The sequence below is a fragment of the Pongo pygmaeus genome, chromosome 21, assembly GCF_028885625.2.
Source record: "Pongo pygmaeus isolate AG05252 chromosome 21, NHGRI_mPonPyg2-v2.0_pri, whole genome shotgun sequence".
Classification (NCBI taxonomy): domain Eukaryota; kingdom Metazoa; phylum Chordata; class Mammalia; order Primates; family Hominidae; genus Pongo; species Pongo pygmaeus.
The window spans coordinates 38,320,589-38,339,806 of NC_072394.2; the positions used below are offsets into that span (position 1 = coordinate 38,320,589).

Here is a 19,218-nt window from a genome sequence, read left to right on the forward strand (position 1 = left end):
AGCAGATAGTCATTTGTGGCAGGAGTTGATGGCATGTGGTCCCTGAGAGCCAGGGCCATCTGGATGTCTTCCTGTTTGTGGAGTGAGCTGGGTCTGGATGGAAGTGAAGACTTGGCTGAGCCAGGGAGGAAAGGCAGGAAGAGGGCACAGGCCAAGCAGGGGTGTGAACTGCGAGAGCATGAAGCAGTTGCTGGAGCAGGAGCTGAGGCCTCCTTGTGGATGAATGGGAGGTGCGTTTGGAAGCAAGATGCCACTTGGGGTGACGTGGGCCTTGAATGCCAGACTGAGCGTTGCCAGCCAGACCGAATATCACTATCATCGTAATCTAATCATAGTCATCCAGTTGTGAGGTCATCTGATACTGGCAATGGGCACACAAAATGTTAAATAGGATATTTATTTCTAAGCCAAGTTTCAGAAAACAATTTACAAACTTTTTTTTAGTATAAACATAGTGTATGCTTACTATAAAAGGAAAAGTATAAAACATTACTCAAGTATATATGGAAAATGAGTGGGCTGCTGATCCCACTCTATATTATCTATTGCTGTGTGACAGTATTACCACAAATATAGTAGCTGAAACAACACATTTGTTTTCTCACAGTTTCTGTGGGTGAGGAGTTCAAGCATAGCTTGGTCCTCTGCAAGCTTACAATCCAAGGGTTGGCTCAGGCTATATTCTCATCTGAGCACTCTACTGGGGAGGGTTCCAGGCTTACCTGATGGTTGGCGGCATTCAGTTCTTGTAGACTGTCAGACTGAGGGCCTTGGTTTTTGCTGGTGCACTCAGTTCCTTGCCTCATATAGAGTAGCTCACAACATAGCAGCTTGTTTCACTAAGACAGCAAGGAAGAGTGTTTCCTAGTAAGACAGACACTGTAGTCTTACCTAATACAATCGTGAAAGTGACATATTGTCTCCTTTGCCATATTCTGTTAGAGACAGGTTACAGCTTTGCCCCGTGGCAGTATCCTAGCCAATGAGGTTTATCCGAGGCATGATTATTAAAATAATTGAAAACTTTTCCCAATACACCAAGGTGACAACTTACAACATAGGTTGGCAATGGCAATTTTTGACATCTCTACAGAGACTGAATTAAAAAAAAAAATAAATAAGAAGTTACAGGTTCTGCCCGCACTCAAGAGGAAGAGATTATATCAGGGCGTGAATACCAGGAGGCAGAGATTATTAGGAAACATTTTTAGGGTTTAACTCCACACCCTCCCCTGAAAATAGATAAAGAAAACACTGCTTAGGGTTACCTTTTTTTTTGAGACAGAGTTTTGCTCTTGTTGCCCAGGCTGGAGTGCAATGGCGCGATCTTGGCTCACCGCAACCTCTGCCTCCCTGGTTCAAGCAATTCTCCTGCTTCAGCCTCCTGAGTAGCTGGGATTATAGGCTTGCAACACCATGCCCGGCTAATTTTGTATTTTTTAGTAGAGATGGGGTTTCTCCATGTTGGTCAGGCTGGTCTCCAACTCTCGACCTCAGGTGATCCACCCACCTTGACCTCCCAAAGTGTGGGATTACAGGTGTGAGCCACCACGCCCGGCCTAGGGTAACTATTATTAAAAGCAAAATTTGTGGACCATTTTTCTCTGCACATACCAAAGTATATTAGTAATTTAGGAGCAACAAGAGCAAAGGGTGACTCTTGAGATTTTGAGCCGGGATGCCCAGGAGAGAGCTCTGTGCTTTTTCTTGATTCCGCCAAACAATAATTTGTTAAACAGGAGGGAGAGGACAGAGCAGGTAAATGATAATACCAGTAACTACTTGGAAATAGTGATTTTCATACTGCTTTTAAAAGAGGAATAAATTGGTTTCAGTAGATGACCTTATCCCAAGAGTAATTGAGTTCCCCCTCACTTTTGAACCAGCACCTTTTAGGATTTAATTTACAATATTTTCTTCTGGGCATGGTGGCTCATGCCTGTAATCCCAGCACTCTGGGAGGCTGAGGCAGGAAGATCACTTGAGCCAAGGAGTTGGAGATCAGCCCTGAGCAACATAGGGAGACCCTCATCTCTTTTTTTTTAATAATAATTTACATGTCTTCTGCCCTCTGTCTCTGAGTAACTGCTCTCATGTTGACAAGAACCATATTAGTATGCTAAGAATGGATGATGTCACTTAGTGGTGTCACCAGCTGCTGCTGGTGTATGTTCTAAATGAACTATGTTCTATGTATGTTCTAAATGAACTGTCCTCCCATAGGGGAATACATACCTGTGTGTGAGACTGGGATTTATGTAGACTTTGGCCCAGCAGGCCCATTTGACAACCAGTGGCCCTCTTAGTTTCTTTTTTTTTTTGAAATGGAGTCTCGCTGTGTCACCTAGGCTGGAGTGCAGTGGCACAATCTCGGCTCACTGCAACCTCTGCCTCTGGGCTCAAGCGATTCTCCTGCCTCAGCCTCCCGAGTAGCTGGGATTATAGGTGCACACCACCACGCCCAGCTAATTTTTGTATTTTTAGTAGAGATGGGGTTTTGTCATGTTAGCCAGGCTAGTCTCGAACTCCTGACCTTGTGATCCGCCTACCTCGTCCTCCCAATGTGCTGAGATTATAGGCGTGAGCCACCGTGCCCGGCCCTATACATAATTTTATATTTTGCTCATAATATTTTGAGTTTTATTTTTTATTTTTATTTTTATTTTGAGACAGAGTCTCACTCTGTCACCCAGGCTGGAGTGCAGTGGCACAATCTCAGCTCACTGCAACCTCCACCTCCTGGGTTCGAGCAATTTTCGTGCCTCAGCCTCCCGAGTAGCTGGGACAACAGGCATGCGCCACCACGCCTGGATAAATTTTTGGATTTTTAGCAGAGATAGAGTTTCACCATGTTGGCCAGGCTGGTCTTCAACTCCTGACCTCAAGTGATCTGCCCGCCTCAGCCTCCTAGAGTGCTGAGATTACACGCATGAGCCACTGTGCTTGGCCATATTTTGAGTTTTATTTCATATAGTTATACCATGCATATTCTGTTTCTTAATTAATTAATTTATTTATTTATTTATTATTTTAAAATTATTTTTGAGATAGGGTCTCACTCTGTTGCTCAGGCTGGAGTCTCAGTGGTGCAGTCTCGGCTCACTGCAACATCCGTCCCCAGGTTCAAGTGATTCTCCCACCTTAGCCTCCCGAGTAGCTGGGACTACAAGCGTGCACCACCATGCCTGGCTAATTTTTGTATTTTTTGGTAGAGACAGAGTTTCCTCATGTCGTCCAGGCTGGTCTTGAACTCCTGACCTCAAGTGATCCACCCACCTTGGCCTCCCAAAGTGCTGGGATTACAGGCATGAGCCACCACCCCCGGCCCTATTTATTTATTTTTGAGACAGTTCTGTCTCACTGTGTTGCCCAAGCTGGAGTGCAGTGGTAGGGTCACGGCTCACTGCAGCATCGACCTCCTGGGTTCAGCCAATCCTCCTGCCTCAGTCTCCTGAGTAGCTGAGACTATGGGTGCATGCCACCACACCCATCTACTTTTTGTATTTTTTCGTAGAGATGGGGGTCTCACTATGTTGCTCAGGCTGGTCTTGAACTCCTGGGCTCAAGTTATCCACCCACCTTTGGCCTCCCAAAGTGCTGGAATTACAGGCGCGAGCCACTACGCCTGGCCTATTTTAAAATGTAGAATATTTTTGCTGAATGCATAATTTTAATGTTCCTATTGTGATTTTATTAATTACCACTAATCCTTCATTGTTTGATTAATAAAGGAGGGCAATTAGATGTTAGAATTTTGCAGATTGTACCAGTGACACATGGTCCCTTGGCTAGAATTATGCATAACTTTGATTGTTTTGAGCAAACAACTGTGAGGTGACAACAATAATGACAAATAATATTCAAGTAACCTCTTGCTGTTAATACTGGATTTTGTGGCCAGGTGCAGTGCCTCATGCCTTGTAATCCCAACGCTTCGGGAAGCCGAAGAGGGCAGATCACCTGAGGTCAGGAGTTCGAGACCAGCCTGGCCAACAGGGTGAAACCCCGTCTCTACTAAAAATACAAAATAATTAGCCGGGCATGGTGGCACATGTCTCTAATCCTAGCTACTCGGGAGGCTGAGGTAGGAGAATCACTTGAACCTGGGAGGTGGATGTTGCAGTGACCTGAGATCGCTCCACTGCATTTCAGCCTGGGTGAGAGAGTGATACTCTGTCTCAAAAACAAAACAAACAACAATAAAACAAAACAAAATAAAACTGGGTTTTGTCTTTAACTGCCTCATGGAAACATATAGGAGAGTTGTGAAATAAATATTCTTATTCCCATTTAACAATGAGGAAACAGTCTTGGAGAGGCTAGCTCCCATGTTTGATGTGACAGTACACTAACATAAGTAAGAGAAGTAAAGAATGCAGCACATTCCAGGCCGGGTACAGTGGCTCATGCCTGTAATCCCAGCTACTTGGGAGGCCAAGGTGGGTAGATCACCTGCAGTCAGGAATTTGAGACCAGCCTGTCATAAATGACGAAACCCGGTCTGTACTAAAAATACAAAAATTAGCTGGGCGTGATGGCGGGCGCCTGTAATCCCAGCTACTTGGGAGGCTGAGGCAGAAGAGCAGAAGAATCGCTTGAACCCAGGAGGCGGAGGTTGCAGTGAGCTGAGATCACGCCACTGCACTCCAGCCTGGGCGACAGAGAGAGACTCTGTGTCAAAAAAAAAAAAAAAAAAAAAAAAAAAAGCAGCACATTGGGTATTTCAATATTTTAGAAAAAGGAATGAACAAAACCAACTGTTATACAAATAGAAAGGGAAGGACTACAGGATCCATAAAGTACTTACAGAAATTCTTCAAGGCAGGACAGAATATTTTCTGCTGAGAGACCAGGGTGAAGGCATTGTGCAAGGAGGTGGTATTTGAAGGATGAGCAAGACTTGGTTTGCATGTGGAAACAACATGCCAAATAGAGGGAACCACATGGCCTAGACTGGCTGAACTGGCAGCCTTTATTGTGCATACAGAGGGCTCCTTTTGGCTGTGCAAAAATTAGGATAAGGTTGTGAAGTCTGGAAAATATAATTTTTCATGTCTCTAAATATTTGGGTTCAAAAGTAAAATAGTCCAATTTGCAAAACCTTTACGAGAAAGGGACGATTGCTTAAGTCTTGGTGTTTATGTGTCTTTTTTGTTGTTCTATTTTTTAATATTATTTATTTATTTATTTACTTTTTGAGACAGAGTTTGTCACTCTGTTGCCCAGGCTGGAGTGCAATGGGCAATCTCGGCTCACTGCAACCTCCGCCTACCGGGTTCAAGTGATTCACCTGTCTCAGCCTCCTGAGAAGCTGGGATTACAGGCATCCGCCACCACCCCCAGCTAATTTTTTTGTATTTTTTTGTTTTGTTTTGTTTCGTTTTAGCGGGGGACAGTCTCGTTCTGTTGCCCAGTTTCAAGTACAGTGGCACAATATTGGTTCATTGCAACCTTTGCCTCCCAGGTTCAAGCGATTCTCCTGCTTCAGCCTCCCAAGTAGCTGGGACTACAGGCATGCACCACCACGCCCGGCTGATTTTTTTTTTTCTTTTTTTTGTATTTTTAGTAGAGACGGGGTTTCACCAGGTTGGTCAGGCTGGTCTTGAACTCCCGACCTCAAATGATCTGCCCGCCTCGGCCTCCCAAAGTGCTGGGATTACAGGCGTGAGCCACTGCACTCGGCCAACTTTGTATTTTTAGTAGAGACGGGGTTTTACCATGCTGGTCAGGCTGGTCTCGAACTCCTGACCTCAGGTGATCCACCTGCCTCAGCCTCCCGAAGTGTTGGGATTACAGGCATGAGCCACCACGTCTGACCTTTTTTGTTGTAATTATAATTTAACATATCCTAAACATTTTCTCATCATTAAAAAATTAGCATAAACATTTTATTCATATATAATATTTTTATCTACTTTTTTTCTTTAGAGCTCTACTTCTAGAAGAATCTACTTTTTGATTTGTGGTTCTGAAATTATAGCAAATTGTGTAATTTATCAGATTTTATCACAGGCTATTACGCATAACTGATTCATACCCTGTTTGCAGCTTTTCTCACTCTGATGCTTGTGTTGATTGTTTTTTCCAGCAGTGCGGGGTAGATTATCAACTGGCTTATAATCAGAAGAGCTTGCTTGTATCACAGTGAGTTATACTTCACTGATTTCACTGGGAAATCTTATTTCCTGAGTTTCCATGGTTAAAGATTTGTGATGCTCAAATCTTCTTTTGGTGTTTATTCCATCAGAGAAAACAGAAACTACTTTGTCTTAGTGTTGCCAAATTGAAAAGAGCCTTTGGTTTGGCCAGCGTCTTTGTGATAGTGACACCTGGCAGTGTCTTCCCTCCTGAGGAGCATCCGTGCTCACCTGAGCCTCTCTGATCCTAGTACTGCCTGTCAGAGGCAGCTGATCCACCCGAGTGCCAAGCTTGCGCCCCTTTGGAGTTTCAGCTGTACTAACTTTTGCTTAGCTGTGAGGAATCAAGGATTTTGCTTTTGCAGGGGGAGTTTTTATCCTGTAAACTAAACTCGCTTGCTTTGAAAGGTTTACTGGATTGGCAGATTATTAGTCTGATTATTAGTCCAGTCATATCTATCTTTCAACAGATAGTTTGGCCATGGCTTTTTTTTTTTTTTTGAGACAGAGTTTCACTCTTGTCACCCAGGTCAATGGTGTGATCTTGGCTCACTGCAACCTCCACCTCCTGGGTTCAAGCAATTCTCCTGCCTCAGCCTCCCAGGTAGCTGGGATTACAGGCACACGCCATCACACCTAGCTAATGTTTGTATTTTTAGTAGAGATGGGGTTTTGCCATGTTGGCCAGGCTTGTCTTGAACTCCTTACCTCAAGTGATTCACCCACCTTGGTCTCCCAAAGTACTGGGATTACAGGCGTGAGCCACCACTCCCAGCCGGCCATGTCTTTTTTCTTTTTTCCTTTTGTTTTCAGACAGTTTGGCTCTTGTTGCCCGGGCTGCAGTGCAATGGTGTGATTGCAGCTCATTGCAACCTCCACCTAGCAGGTTCAAGCGATTCTCCTGCCTCAGCCCCCCGAGTAGCTGGGATTACAGGCACCTGCCACCACGCCCAGCTAATTTTTTGTATTTTTAGTAGAGATGGGGTTTCACCATGTTGGCCAGGCTGGTCTTGAACTCCTGACCTCAGGTGATCTGCCTGCCTTGGCTTCCCAAAATGCTGGGATTACAGGCATGAGCCACTGTGCCCCGCCAACATGTACTGTTGTTTATGTTTTAAAAAGATAAAACAAGTTCAGTATTTTGGTGGAACAAGCTTGGTACTATCCTGCATTGTATAAAGTGAGTATTACAAAAGAAAATCTTTAGGTGTCATAGTAAAAGATGTCCCAAAAGGTGGAGATAATAATCCCACTGAAATGTGGATAGTCATACTAGGAACCTTGTGGTTGGTTTTGAATTTCACACTTTCAGGAGGATGTAGACAAAATGAAGTGCTTTCAGGGTGATATGTGTCCCAGCCAGGGCATATGAAGACTGGTTGAAGAAATGTTTCACACTTGGTTGATAATTATAATAGCTGTCTCCAGCCATGTTCCAGAAATAACATAAGCCTGCTTATGATGTATTTTATATTTGAAATGATAATGGCTTCCATGTGTTGATCACCTACTTTGTGCCAAGCACATACATTATCCATAACCTTTTCTCCAAATCTTTGAAATAGGTGGTATTCTTCCCTTAAGAATCTGGATAATTAGACTAGCTTGCACAGCTAATTTATGCTGCTAATGAAAGGTAGACCTGGGATTTAACGTTGTGCTTTTTGTATTATACCATACTGCCTCTGTCATGAGCATGCAGTGAGGCTGTGAGTGGTGGACACTTCCCCTCTTCTGCTTATGATCAGGTTAATTCCTGAAATTTAAAATGACATTGAATAGTCATAGTAGGCGATATTGAGCACTTATGTGCCGTACACCTTTCTAGGCTCTTTGCATGTAATTTATTTAATTCTCACAACTCAGCGAAGTTGTCACCATTATCGTCTCCATCCTGCACATGAGGAAACTGAGACAAGGGGTGTAGGTGGAAGAACTCGGTTTTGAAATAGGGTGTCCAGCTGCAGAACCCACACTTAGCCCCTGTGCTGTTTGCTTTATGTAGATGACCATTGTGTATACACAAGAGTGCAAAGTTTTTGTTATTGTTTTTGAGACGGAGTCTCGCTCTTGTCGCCCAGGGTGGAGTGCAGTGGCACGATCTCAGCTCACTGCATTCTCCACCTCCTGGTTCAAGTGATTCTCCTGCCTCGGCCTCCTGAGTAAGCTGGATCTACAGGCGCGCACCACCATGCCCAGCTAATTTTTCTTCTTCTTTTTTTTTGAGACAAAGTCTCGCTCTGTCGCCCAGGCTGGGGTACAGTGGCATGATCTTGACCCACTGCAACCTCTGCCTCCTGGGTTCAAGCAATTCTTCCACCTCAGCTTCCCAAGTAGCTGGGACTACAGGCATGTGCCACCATGTCTGGCTAATTTTTATAATTTTATTTGAGACGAGGTTTTACTATGTTGGCCAGGCTGGTCTCAAACTCCTGACCTCAAGTGATCTGCCCACCTCAGCCTTTCAAAGTGCTGGGATTACAGGTGTGAGCCACCGTGCCCTGCTGATTTTTGTATTTTTAGTAGAGATGGGGTTTCGCCATGTTGGCCAGGCTGGTCTCAAACTCCTGACCTCAAGTGATCTGCCCACCTCAGCCTCTCAAAGTGCTGGGATTACAGGTGTGAGCCACCATGCCCCGCTAATTTTTGTATTTTTAGTAGAGATGGGGTTTCGCCATGTTGGCCAGGCTGGTCTTGAACTCCTGACTGCAAGTGATCTGCCCACCTCAGCTTCCTAAAATGCTGGAATTATAGTCATGAGCCGCTGCACAGGGTTCCAGCCTTAGTCTTTTTTAACCTACAAAATGACAAGTTTATATGATTTAACCTAATATAGATCAAGAGAAGGATATTCCAAAATAAACTATTTTTTGTTTTAGGAAAGAATTGGATGTATTAAAGTTTTGTGTTTTGAACTTCTCCACTGACATACTTTTCCTGTCCAATTATTTGTCTGAGAAGTGTGTATTCTATTTCACATCGTGTCACTTTTGCTTCTCCTTTTTTTTTTTTTTTTTTTTTTTGAGACAGACTTTCGCTCTTGTTGCTCAAGCCAGAATGCAATGGCGCGATCTCAGCTACTGCAACCTTCGCCTCCTGGGTTCAAGCGATTCTCCTGCCTCAGCCTCCGGAGTTGCTGGGATTATAGACGCACGCCACCACGCCCGGCTAATTTTTTGTATTTTTAGTAGAAATGGGGTTTCACCATGTTAGCCAGGCTGGTCTGGAATTCCCGATGTCATATGATCCATCCGCCTTGGTCTCCCAAAGTGCTGGGAGTACAGGCGTGAGCCTCCGCACCTGGCCAACTTCTCTTACCTGCAACTAATTGATCTGGTGTCTTTTATATCTCTTGTTATAGGTAGAAAGTGATTTTAAGGCATTCTGCTTTGGGATGTGTATGTGTATAGGTTTTGGTTTAAATTGGCTCTATAACAGCATCCTTCAGACCACCAAACCTAATTTTGAAGTGTAGAGTATAATTTAGATCAAATTTAAGAATTTTAAAATTACTTCTGATTATGGGATGACACTTGAAAAAATAATCATAATACTTACCAAAGGTTTAACAGGCTACCTGCTTCCAGTGGAGATTGTGTGATTGTGTTTACAAAAAATTTGATTAACTCAAGAAAGGGCCATTCATTGCACACCGATTTCCTAATTTTTTAAAAAAAGATCCATTTAATATAATATATTCTTGGGTGACTAAATCTGTAGCATAGGAATGACTTGATGTGATTTTTTGTTGGTGGGAAGACATTCTAAAGGGAGTCCTCAATAAACTGCATTTCTAACACACAAGAGGTTCTTGTGGCCCGGGGGCAGTGGCTCACACCTGTAATTCCAGCACTCTGGGAGGCTGAGGTGGGCGGATCACTTGAAGTCAGGAGTTTGAGACCAGCCTGAACCAGTCTCTACTAAAGCCACGAAAAAAAACTGGACGTGGTGGTGGGCATCTGTAATCCCAGCTACTCGGGAAGCTGAGGCTGGAGAATCGCTTGAACTGGGGAGGTGGAGGTAGCAGTGAGCTGAGATCTCACCATTGCACTCCAGCATGGGCAAAGAGCGAGACTCCTTCTCAGAAAAACAAAAAAAGTCCTTGTGATGGGTTTACTTTTTGTCATTGGTGCCTGACCGACTATTGCCTTCTGCTTATTTGTCTTTTAGGGTCATGCTTTTATTGTCTCTTTGATCATTGAGTCCTATGAGTCCTCCTTATGCCTTCCACCTCCATTTAGTTAGTTGGTTTTTCTTGCAGTCTCTGGGTCCTTTTTGTTGTTGTTTGTTTTGCATTTATTATTATTGTTATTCATTCATTTTTGAGACAGGGTCTTGCTTTGTTGCCCAGGCTGGAGTGCAGTGGTACGGTCATGGCTCACTGCAGCCTCAACCTGCTGGGCTCAAGGGATCCTCCCACCTGAGCTTTCTGGGTAGCTGGGACTATAGGCACATGCCATCATGCCTGGCTAATTAAAAAAATTTTTTTTTGTAGAGATGGGGTCTTGCTGAGTTGTCTACACTGGTCTTGAGGATCCTGGCCTCAAGTGATCCTCTTGCCTTGGCCTCATTTATTATTATTTTTAATAGATGTGTAATAATTTTACATATTCATGTGGTACAGTGATATTTCCTTAAATGTATATGATGTATAATGATTAAATCAGGATAATTAGCAAATCCATCACCTTGAGCATTTATTTCTTTGTGTTCAGAACATTCAAAATCTGCTTTTCTAGCTATTTGAAAATATACAATAAATTATTATTAATTATAGTTCCCCCATAGTGCTGTAGAATGCTAGAACTTATTCCTCCTATTCTGGATCCCCCTTTTTTTTTTTTTTTTTTTTCTGAGACGGAGTCTTGCTCTGTCGCCCAGGCTCGAGTGTAGTGGTGTGATCTCGGCTCACTGCAAACTCCGCCTCCTGGGTTCAAGCCATTCTCCTGCTTCAGCCTTCCGGGTAGCTGGGACTACAGGCGCCCGACACCATGCCCGGCTAATTTTTTTGTATTTTTAGTAGAGACGGGGTTTCACCATGTTAGCCAGGATGGTCTCGATCTCCTGACCTTGTGATCTGCCCGCCTCGGCCTCCCAAAGTGCTGGGATTACGGGTGTGAGTCACCACGCCCGGCCTTTTTTTTTTTTTTTTTTTCTGTTTTTTGAGACAGAGTCTTGCTCTGTCACCCAGGCTGTAGTGCGGTGGTGTGATCTTGGCTCACTGCAACCTCCGCCTCCCAGGTTCAGGCGATTCTTCTACCTCAACCTCCTGAGTAGCTGGGATTACAGGCATGTGCCACCATGCCCAGCTAATTTTTGTATTTTTAGTAGAGATGGGGTTTCACCATGTTGTCCAGGCTGGTCTGAACTCCTGACCTCAGGTAATCCACCCACCTCAGCCTCCCGAAGTGCTGGGATTACAGGCATGAGCCACTGCACCCGCCAAATCTGGATCCTTTTGATCAGACAAAGTATATTGTAAAACAAAGTACATGTTGAAATCTCAAAGACTCAATACTGAAACCTTTGTAACTGTTACACTTTCCTTGCACAAAAACTGACGTAAAATCTCTTAGGTTTCATAGAGAGATACTGAGGAATGTTCCCTATTTCTGTCCACACAGATAGGTACCAGGATGGTAGTAAATGTAAGTCTGGTCCAACTCATAAGTGCTAGCTTGAGATCCTTGATTTTATTTTATTTTATTTTATTTTTTTTGAGACAGAGTCTGGCTCTGTTGACCAGTGTGGAGCGCAGTGGCATGATCTCAGCTCACTGCAACCTCTGCCTTCGGGTTCAAGCGATTATCGTGTCTCAGCCTCCCGAATAGCTAGAATTACAGGTGTGCTCCACCATGCTTGGCTAATTTTTTTGTTTGTTTGTTTTTTGTTTGAGTCAAAGTCTTGTTCTTGTCTCCCAGGCTGGAGTGCAATGGCATGATCTCGACTCACTGCAACCTCCGCCTCCTGGGTTCAAGCAATTCTCCTGCCTCAGCCTCCCAAGTAGCTGGGATTACAGGCACCTGCCATCATGCCCAGCTAATTTTTGTATTTTTAGTAGAGACAGGGTTTCACCATATTGGCCAGGCTGGTCTCAAACTCCTGACCTCAGGCGATCTGCCTCCCTTGGCCTCCCAAAGTGCTGGGATTACAGGTGTGAGCCACCATGCCCAGCCCTTTTTTTTTTGTATTTTTAATAAAGATGGAGTTTCACCATGTTGGTCAGGCTGGTCATGAACTCCTGATCTCGAGTGATCCACCTGCCTTGGCCTCCCAAAGTGCTAGGATTACAAGTGTGAGCTGCTCTGCCTGGCCTGAGATCCTTGATTTTTTTTTTTTTTTAAGGATTTTTCCTTAAAGTATATGAAACCCTGAAAACTTGTACGACTGTTTAAAATAAACATGTTGGTTTCTTCTTCCTAAAGATGAATCACAGTTGAGTCTTATTTGACCTGAAGTTGTTTTCATTCTCTCTAAACAGTAATTTGAGGAGGTAATGGCAGTCTGATGTCTCAGGCTACATATGCACGCTAGTCTTTCACCCTCAGTTGTCATGTGTTAATGCATGTTTTGTAATAACTGGGATAAATACAAGGAATCTTTGCTTTTGTTTTCATTTTTTTCAGTAACAAATACTTTTAAGAAAACAGATGATTTTGGGTCATCTAATGCACCAGCTGTCGACCTAGACCATAAGTTTAGATGCAAGGTTGTGGACTGTTTAAAATTTTTCCGCAAAGCCAAACTGTTGCACTATCACATGAAGTATTTCCATGGAATGGAGAAGTCACTGGAGCCAGAGGAAAGCCCGGGAAAGAGGCATGTCCAAACCAGGGGCCCTTCAGCTTCAGACAAGCCCAGCCAGGAGACCCTGACCAGGAAGCGGGTCTCTGCCAGTTCCCCAAGTAAGTATCTTCATTCTTCATTGTGTCATGGATGGCTCGGTTGCTTGGCCACAGTGCTTGTGTTTTCTGACACACAAAGCAGGTATTAGGTTTGTCTGTTCCAGTTGAATCCCACAGGACTGAACATATTAAGTGATCCTCTGGGCTGCGCCATGGAGCTGTGGCCTTCCTACAGGAAGCAGGAACACCTAACTGAGAATTACCTTGAAAAAGTCGCTTAGCCTCTGAAGGCCTTGCTGCTTCCAGTATGAGTGGGGACAGTCAAGCAAAGGGACCTTATTCAGAAGCCAGCAGGAGAACTCGTGCTCAGAGCAGCATGGGTGCCATTGTCCCACTCTCCCAAACCTGTGCGTTTTCCTTGCCAGCAGCACAAAAGAGCACAATAACCAAAAGGTGATATGTGATTCTACTGCCGGGTCCAAATGTGAATCCTATTTCATCTTAAGTGCAACTGAAGATATTTATAATAGCACTGTTTGTTTTGCATAGAAACCATAATAGTAGTAGTAGGGGTTACCATAAAATCTCATTTTATAACTTATTACAGAGAACCTTTTAGGAAATATCTCCTAAAGCTTACAGAAATTGAAAAATTACATGTTTCCAGGGGAATTTCAGAAGAATTAATGGATTTCCAATAAATTATATAATCTTCTCAGCTTTTTACTTGCTATTGTAATATCACTACCTACTTCTTGGCTTAGAGGTTTTCTGTTAAAATGTGTAAGTCTTAAATGGTATATGGAACTCCTAGGACATCTGGCAGTGTTCCCAGTAGAGTATACAGTCAGGTTTCAGGACAGGGGCAGAGCCATGCAGACTAAGGTGAACTCTGACCCTCCGAGGGGTCAGCCTTCATTTATGCTGTCAAGCATAAATGTATGTGCTGTATTATCCATTAGAAATATAATGTGAGGCCAAGCACAGTGTCTCATGCCTATAATTCCAGCGCTTTGGGAGGCCAAGGCAGGAGGATCACCTGAGGTCAGGAGTTTGAGACCAGCCTTACTAACATGGTGAAACCCCGTCTCTACTAAAAATACAAAAAAATTAGCTGGGCTTGGTGGTGCATGCCTGTAATCCCAGCTACTCTGGAAGTTGAGGCAGGAGAATTGCTTGAACCCAGGAGGCAGAGGTTGCAGTGAACTGAGATCGTGCCACTGCACTCCAGCCTGGGCAACTGAGTGAGACTCCATCTCAAAACAACAGCCAAATAAGCTAGCATAAACTCATACAGATTATATGGTTCTGCTTATATAAAGTTCAAAAATGAGTAAGAAAAATAATCTATGGTATTTGAGGTCAGGACAGTAGTTACCTTTGGGAGGAGGTGGATAGGACTGGAAACTGGGCAGGAGGGAGTCTTCTAGGGCTCCAGAAATGTTCTGTTTCCTGATCTGCATGGTGGTTATACAGGTGTGTTCATTTATGAAAAAGTATTGATTTATATGTTTATTTGTGTGTACTTTTCAGTGTATGTTTTATGCCTCAATAAAAAGCATGCTTAGGCAGGCATGGTTGCTCACACCTGTAATCCCAGCACTTTGGTAGGTGGATCACCTGAGATCAGGAGTTCGAGACCAGCCTGGCCAATATGGTGAAACCCCGTCTCTACTAAAAATACAAAAATTAGCCAGGCATGGTGGCAGGTGCCTGTAATCCCAGCCACTCAGGAGGCTGAGGCAGGAGAATCGCTTGAACCTAGGAAACAGAGGTTGCAGTGAGCCAAGATCATGACACTGCACTCCAGCCTGGGTGACAGAGCAAAACTCTGTCTAAAAAAAAAAAAAAAAAAAAAAAAAAAGTGTGCTTAAAACATATACTTGGAAATGGTAAAAATGCAGTAAGAATGTAAGAAACTGCAGAGAGATACCAAGACAAAGGATTGGGCTTTTTACTTGAAATAATGAATGTAATTGAGAGGATTTTAATGTTTGTTTGTTTCCTTTTATCTGACTTACCTCCAAATTAATCTTCTCCTTTTCAGTCCTATGGCACTAATCTAGGTTTCCCCTCTTGCCCTGGTTGTTGTGGTCATTTCTTAATCAGTTTTCCTCCCATCATTCTTTACTCACTATGGGTATCCATCATTTTGCCGTCAGATCGATCTTTGAGAGTACAAACCTGATTATATCACTCTCTTGCTAAATAATATGTAAGGACAGAATGATGCTTCTGCAAAGCATAAGTTTTGGAGCTGGGCACATGGGTTGTGAATCCCATCTGTTGCCTCAGTCACTGTTGGACTCTCTTCAGGTCTCCAGACCTCACTGTCTCTTTCTGAGTGTAAATCTGAGTTCTTGTGATTAGTTTGTGAGCTAATCTTTTTAATAAGCCTGTTTCAAGGCCTGGTGTGGGGAAGTGGATTTCCTTCTTCCCCTTGCTTTCCAGAATTTCATCCTTCTCATCTAGCCATATGTGGCTGAGTTGGGTACATTTATGTGAGCTCTCTAGCTGGATTCTGAGTGCTGTTGGGGAGGAATTATGTTGAGTCATCTTGAGTCACTACAGTATCCCATGGGCTCTGCAGTGCTGTGGAAACAACCAGCACTGAAGGACTGGAGATTATGTTGAGTAAATGGAGGTCATGGAGGTGTCAGGAGCCAGTAGAAATAGCAGGCGCTGGATATCATAATGGATTGACATCTGGGCAGGATGAGGGTACAACACTGGAAGTAGAGTGCAGCCTATCCCAGACAGCACAAAGCCACCAGAGTCAGGTCGTTCCAAAGGCTAAGGCTTGACAGGCAGGAGGCCATCGAGGGACCCAGGGAAGTCCTGCTTGCCTGACCATCGTGGTGTGTGCTGTCTGTGCTAGGACATAGTGCCTCTGCCTCTCCCTGTTCATGGTAATTGTCTGAGGAGGGACTTTGCTTAGTATAATGCACCTGAGTATGGGGCAGGTATTCCTGGCCAGATGCTGATCCACCACCTGGCTTTGGGATTCTTGGTTAACTGTACTTGCATGACTTGGTTTATGTTGAGTAATATGTGTCAGCTCACCTGAGTTTGAATACAGGCTCTACCGCTTGCTTGTTCCAGGACCTTGGGCAGAGAACTTGCTAAACTTCAATTTTCCCATCTGTGAAATAGAGATAATAGTACTACCTACCTCATAACTTTGTTATACTAAATGAACCAAGGGGAAATGCTTTGTAAAATGTCTGGCCTATGATAAACTCTGAATACATACTCTCTTTATCTAAGTGAAAGCATTTACCCAGGCAGTGAGAGATCTGAGTTCTGAACTCAGCCAACCACTGATGAGCTATGAAACCAATAGACAAGACATTGCCATTTTGGTATAATTAAGAAGCCTGAGTGACTGATTTTCTTTTCTTTTTTCTTTTTTTTTTTTTTTTGAGTGATTTTCCTTTCCTTTCCTTTCCTTTCCTTTCCTTTCCTACCCTTTCTTTTTTTTTTTTTTTTTTTTTTGAGTAACTGATTTTCTACTTTCATGTCTCCCTCTTGGGTCTCCTGCGTTATACTGACCTGGGATTTTATTTTCTCTGTTAATACTGAAGGATCCTTTTCAATGGGATTTGGAAATTTCTTGGTGAATTGGAGCTTTTTGTTTACCAGTTTTTAAAAATAAGGCCTGCTGTATACTCACTAGACTAGTAGGGTTGGACAATTATAAAATGCTTTAAGGGAAACAAGAGTCTTTTAAATCCCTATGCTTTAACTTGTTGCCAAAAGGTTTTTTAAGTCCTTATGTTTTAATTTGTTTAAAGTTGTCCTTTGTAAAATTGATCAATTTGGCAGCAGAATGTGCCACACAGACCACTCACCCACTGTTTGATCATTTCTGTACCCTCTCAGTGAGGGCACAGCCTGATCAGTGAGGGCAGGATTTGTGCAGCCAGGAAGGAATGTATCCCCATCCACATGTCAGGTGGACACAGCCTCCTAGACAACATGGCGATTACCCAAATGTATCTCCCATGCCTCATTGCTGATACGTTTAGCAGTTACCAGACCGAAGGAACTAGACCATCCATTTTGCTGTGATCCAGATGGAAAATTGAAAGCCTGGCCACCAGCCCTGACTGTGCCACTAACCAGCAAGAGCCTTGGTATTATCATATGTGGATGGGGCTCAGTAGACATGTTCAGCGTTTATCATGTAGCTGGCTATCAATGAGAGTGAACATAGCAGTGTATGCTGAAGATTCTGTAGTGTGGCTGCCTTATTCTGCCCCAGCTCTCCAGAAGGCACCCCTGTTCCAGGCATCACCCCTTACCTTTCTCCCATCAAAGCCTTGCCCCAGTTTGTCAGGGTTTTACTGGATACTTGACTAATCTGATAACCAAAAATTTGAAAGAATAGAACCAACTTAATATCATGGTTTCACCTCAGGCTTCTGAGAAAGCTCTTATCTCTAGGGTGGAATTTCAGACAGTGTGGGGAGTTCAGTTGGGGAGACGTTTCACGGGGAGACATTTCACAGTGGGACTCTGATACCAGGCAGCCTGTGTTTTAGTTTACAGGCAGTGTGAACTTGACATTCTGCCTAAGTGAAAAACAGAATATTATAGTATTTGTGCTGCGTGATAATAGTAACTGTAAAAAAAGTACCCCCTTTATGCTGAATGCTCTGATTTTTTTTTTTTTTTGAGACAGAATCTCACTCTGTTGCCCAGCCTGGAGTGCAGTGGTGTGATCTTGGCTCACTGCAACCTCCGCCTTCGGGGTTCAAGCAATTCTCCTGCCTCAGCCTCCCAAGTAGCTGGGATTACAGGCATGCACCACCACACCCAGCTAATTTTTGTATTTTTAGTACAGATGGGGTTTTGCCATGTTGTCCAGGCTGGTCTTGAACTCCTGGCCTCAAGTGGTCCTGAACTTGGGTTCTCATGGATTTCTCTGATGGAGATTCCTGGGGCTTCCAGCAAAACCACTGGGACTCGAAAGTACCCTGCAGAGATTTCTTGGCTTTGGACTCCTCAATTTCTGGGCTGGTAAGGTTGGGCAGAAGTAGTAGTTCTGGTCTGAGAGTCCGTAGACTGATCTTAGTAGCAACCTGCCACTGTTCCGTTTGTGATCTCAGGCAGATCTCTTCACAGATCTGATCTCATTTCTTTTCTTTCTTTCTTTCTTTCTTTCTTTCTTTCTTTCTTTCTTTCTTTCTTTCTTTCTTTCTTTCTTTCTTTCTTTCTTTCTTCCTTCCTTCCTTCTTTTCTTTCTCTTTCTGTCTGTCTGTCTTTCTTTCTTTCTTTTTGTTTGTTTGAGATGAAGTTTCGCTCTTGTTGCCCAGGCTGGAGTGCAATAGTGCGATCTTGGCTCACCACAACCTCCGCCTCCTGGATTCAAATGATTCTCCTGCCTCAGCCTCCCAAGTAGCTGGGATTACAGGCGTGCACCACCATGCCTGGCTAAATTTGTATTTTTAGTAGAGATGGGGCTTCTCCGTGTTGGTCAGGCTGGTCTCAAACTCCCGACCTCAGATGATCCGCCTGCCTTGGCCTCCCAAAGTGCTTGGATTACAGAGATGAGCCACCGTGCCTGGCTGATCTCCTCATTTCTAAAGTGATGATGTAGAGCTAGGTATGCATGAGACCAGGCCCTTTCATGTGGGGAGAAAAGCTCATAAACAACATGAGAAGGCTAAGTTCTGTGTTAGGAACATGTAAAGTGCTGTGGGAACACAGATTCAGATTTTGCCTGTAGGGTAGGAGCTGGACTGTTGAGAGGAGAAGGTGACATTTGAGTTAGGCCTTGCTGTGAATTGAATTGTGTCCTGCCTTCCTCCCTAAAATTGATCTGTTGAAGTCCTAGTCCTCAGTGTGATGGTATTTGGCAATAATTAATTTTAAATGATGTCATGAGGGTGGGGCCTTCATGATGGGTTTAGTGGCATTATAGGAAGAGAACAGAGAGCTCCCCCATCCCTCCATGTGAGGATGTAGCAAGAAGATGGCCATCTGCAAACTGGGAAGAGGGGCCTCACTGGGAACCAAATAGGCTGGCACCTTGATCTTGTAGTTTCCAACCTCCAGAACTGTGAGAAAGAAATATCTGTTGTTTAAGCCACATATAACATAATGTTTTGTTATAACAGCCTGAGCAGACTAACCCATGCCTTAAGGAGTGAGGCTAGATAGGAATTGGACCAGAAGCCGGGAAGAGGAAAAGCATCCCTGTGCCAGGAATAGGCATAGCAAGGGTTCAGAGG

The 19,218-nt window shown here is 43.8% G+C and overlaps 1 protein-coding gene and 1 non-coding gene across 5 annotated transcripts in view; both read left to right on the forward strand.

Annotated features, from left to right (window-relative positions):
• PHF20 (PHD finger protein 20) overlaps positions 1–19,218 on the forward strand; it is a 181,963-nt gene that overhangs the window by 118,643 nt on the left and 44,102 nt on the right. For 2 of the 4 annotated variants that reach the window (XM_054467733.2, XM_054467735.2), the window contains one exon: positions 12,764–13,042. The exons of the other annotated variants lie outside the window; for them this stretch is intronic. In XM_054467733.2, the coding sequence (XP_054323708.1) occupies positions 12,764–13,042 (279 nt within the window). The remainder of the gene's footprint in view (positions 1–12,763; positions 13,043–19,218) is intronic. 4 annotated transcript variants of the gene reach the window in all.
• LOC129022212 (U4 spliceosomal RNA) lies at positions 954–1,096 on the forward strand. The gene has a single exon (XR_008496295.1). It is a non-coding gene; the product is annotated as a U4 spliceosomal RNA (small nuclear RNA).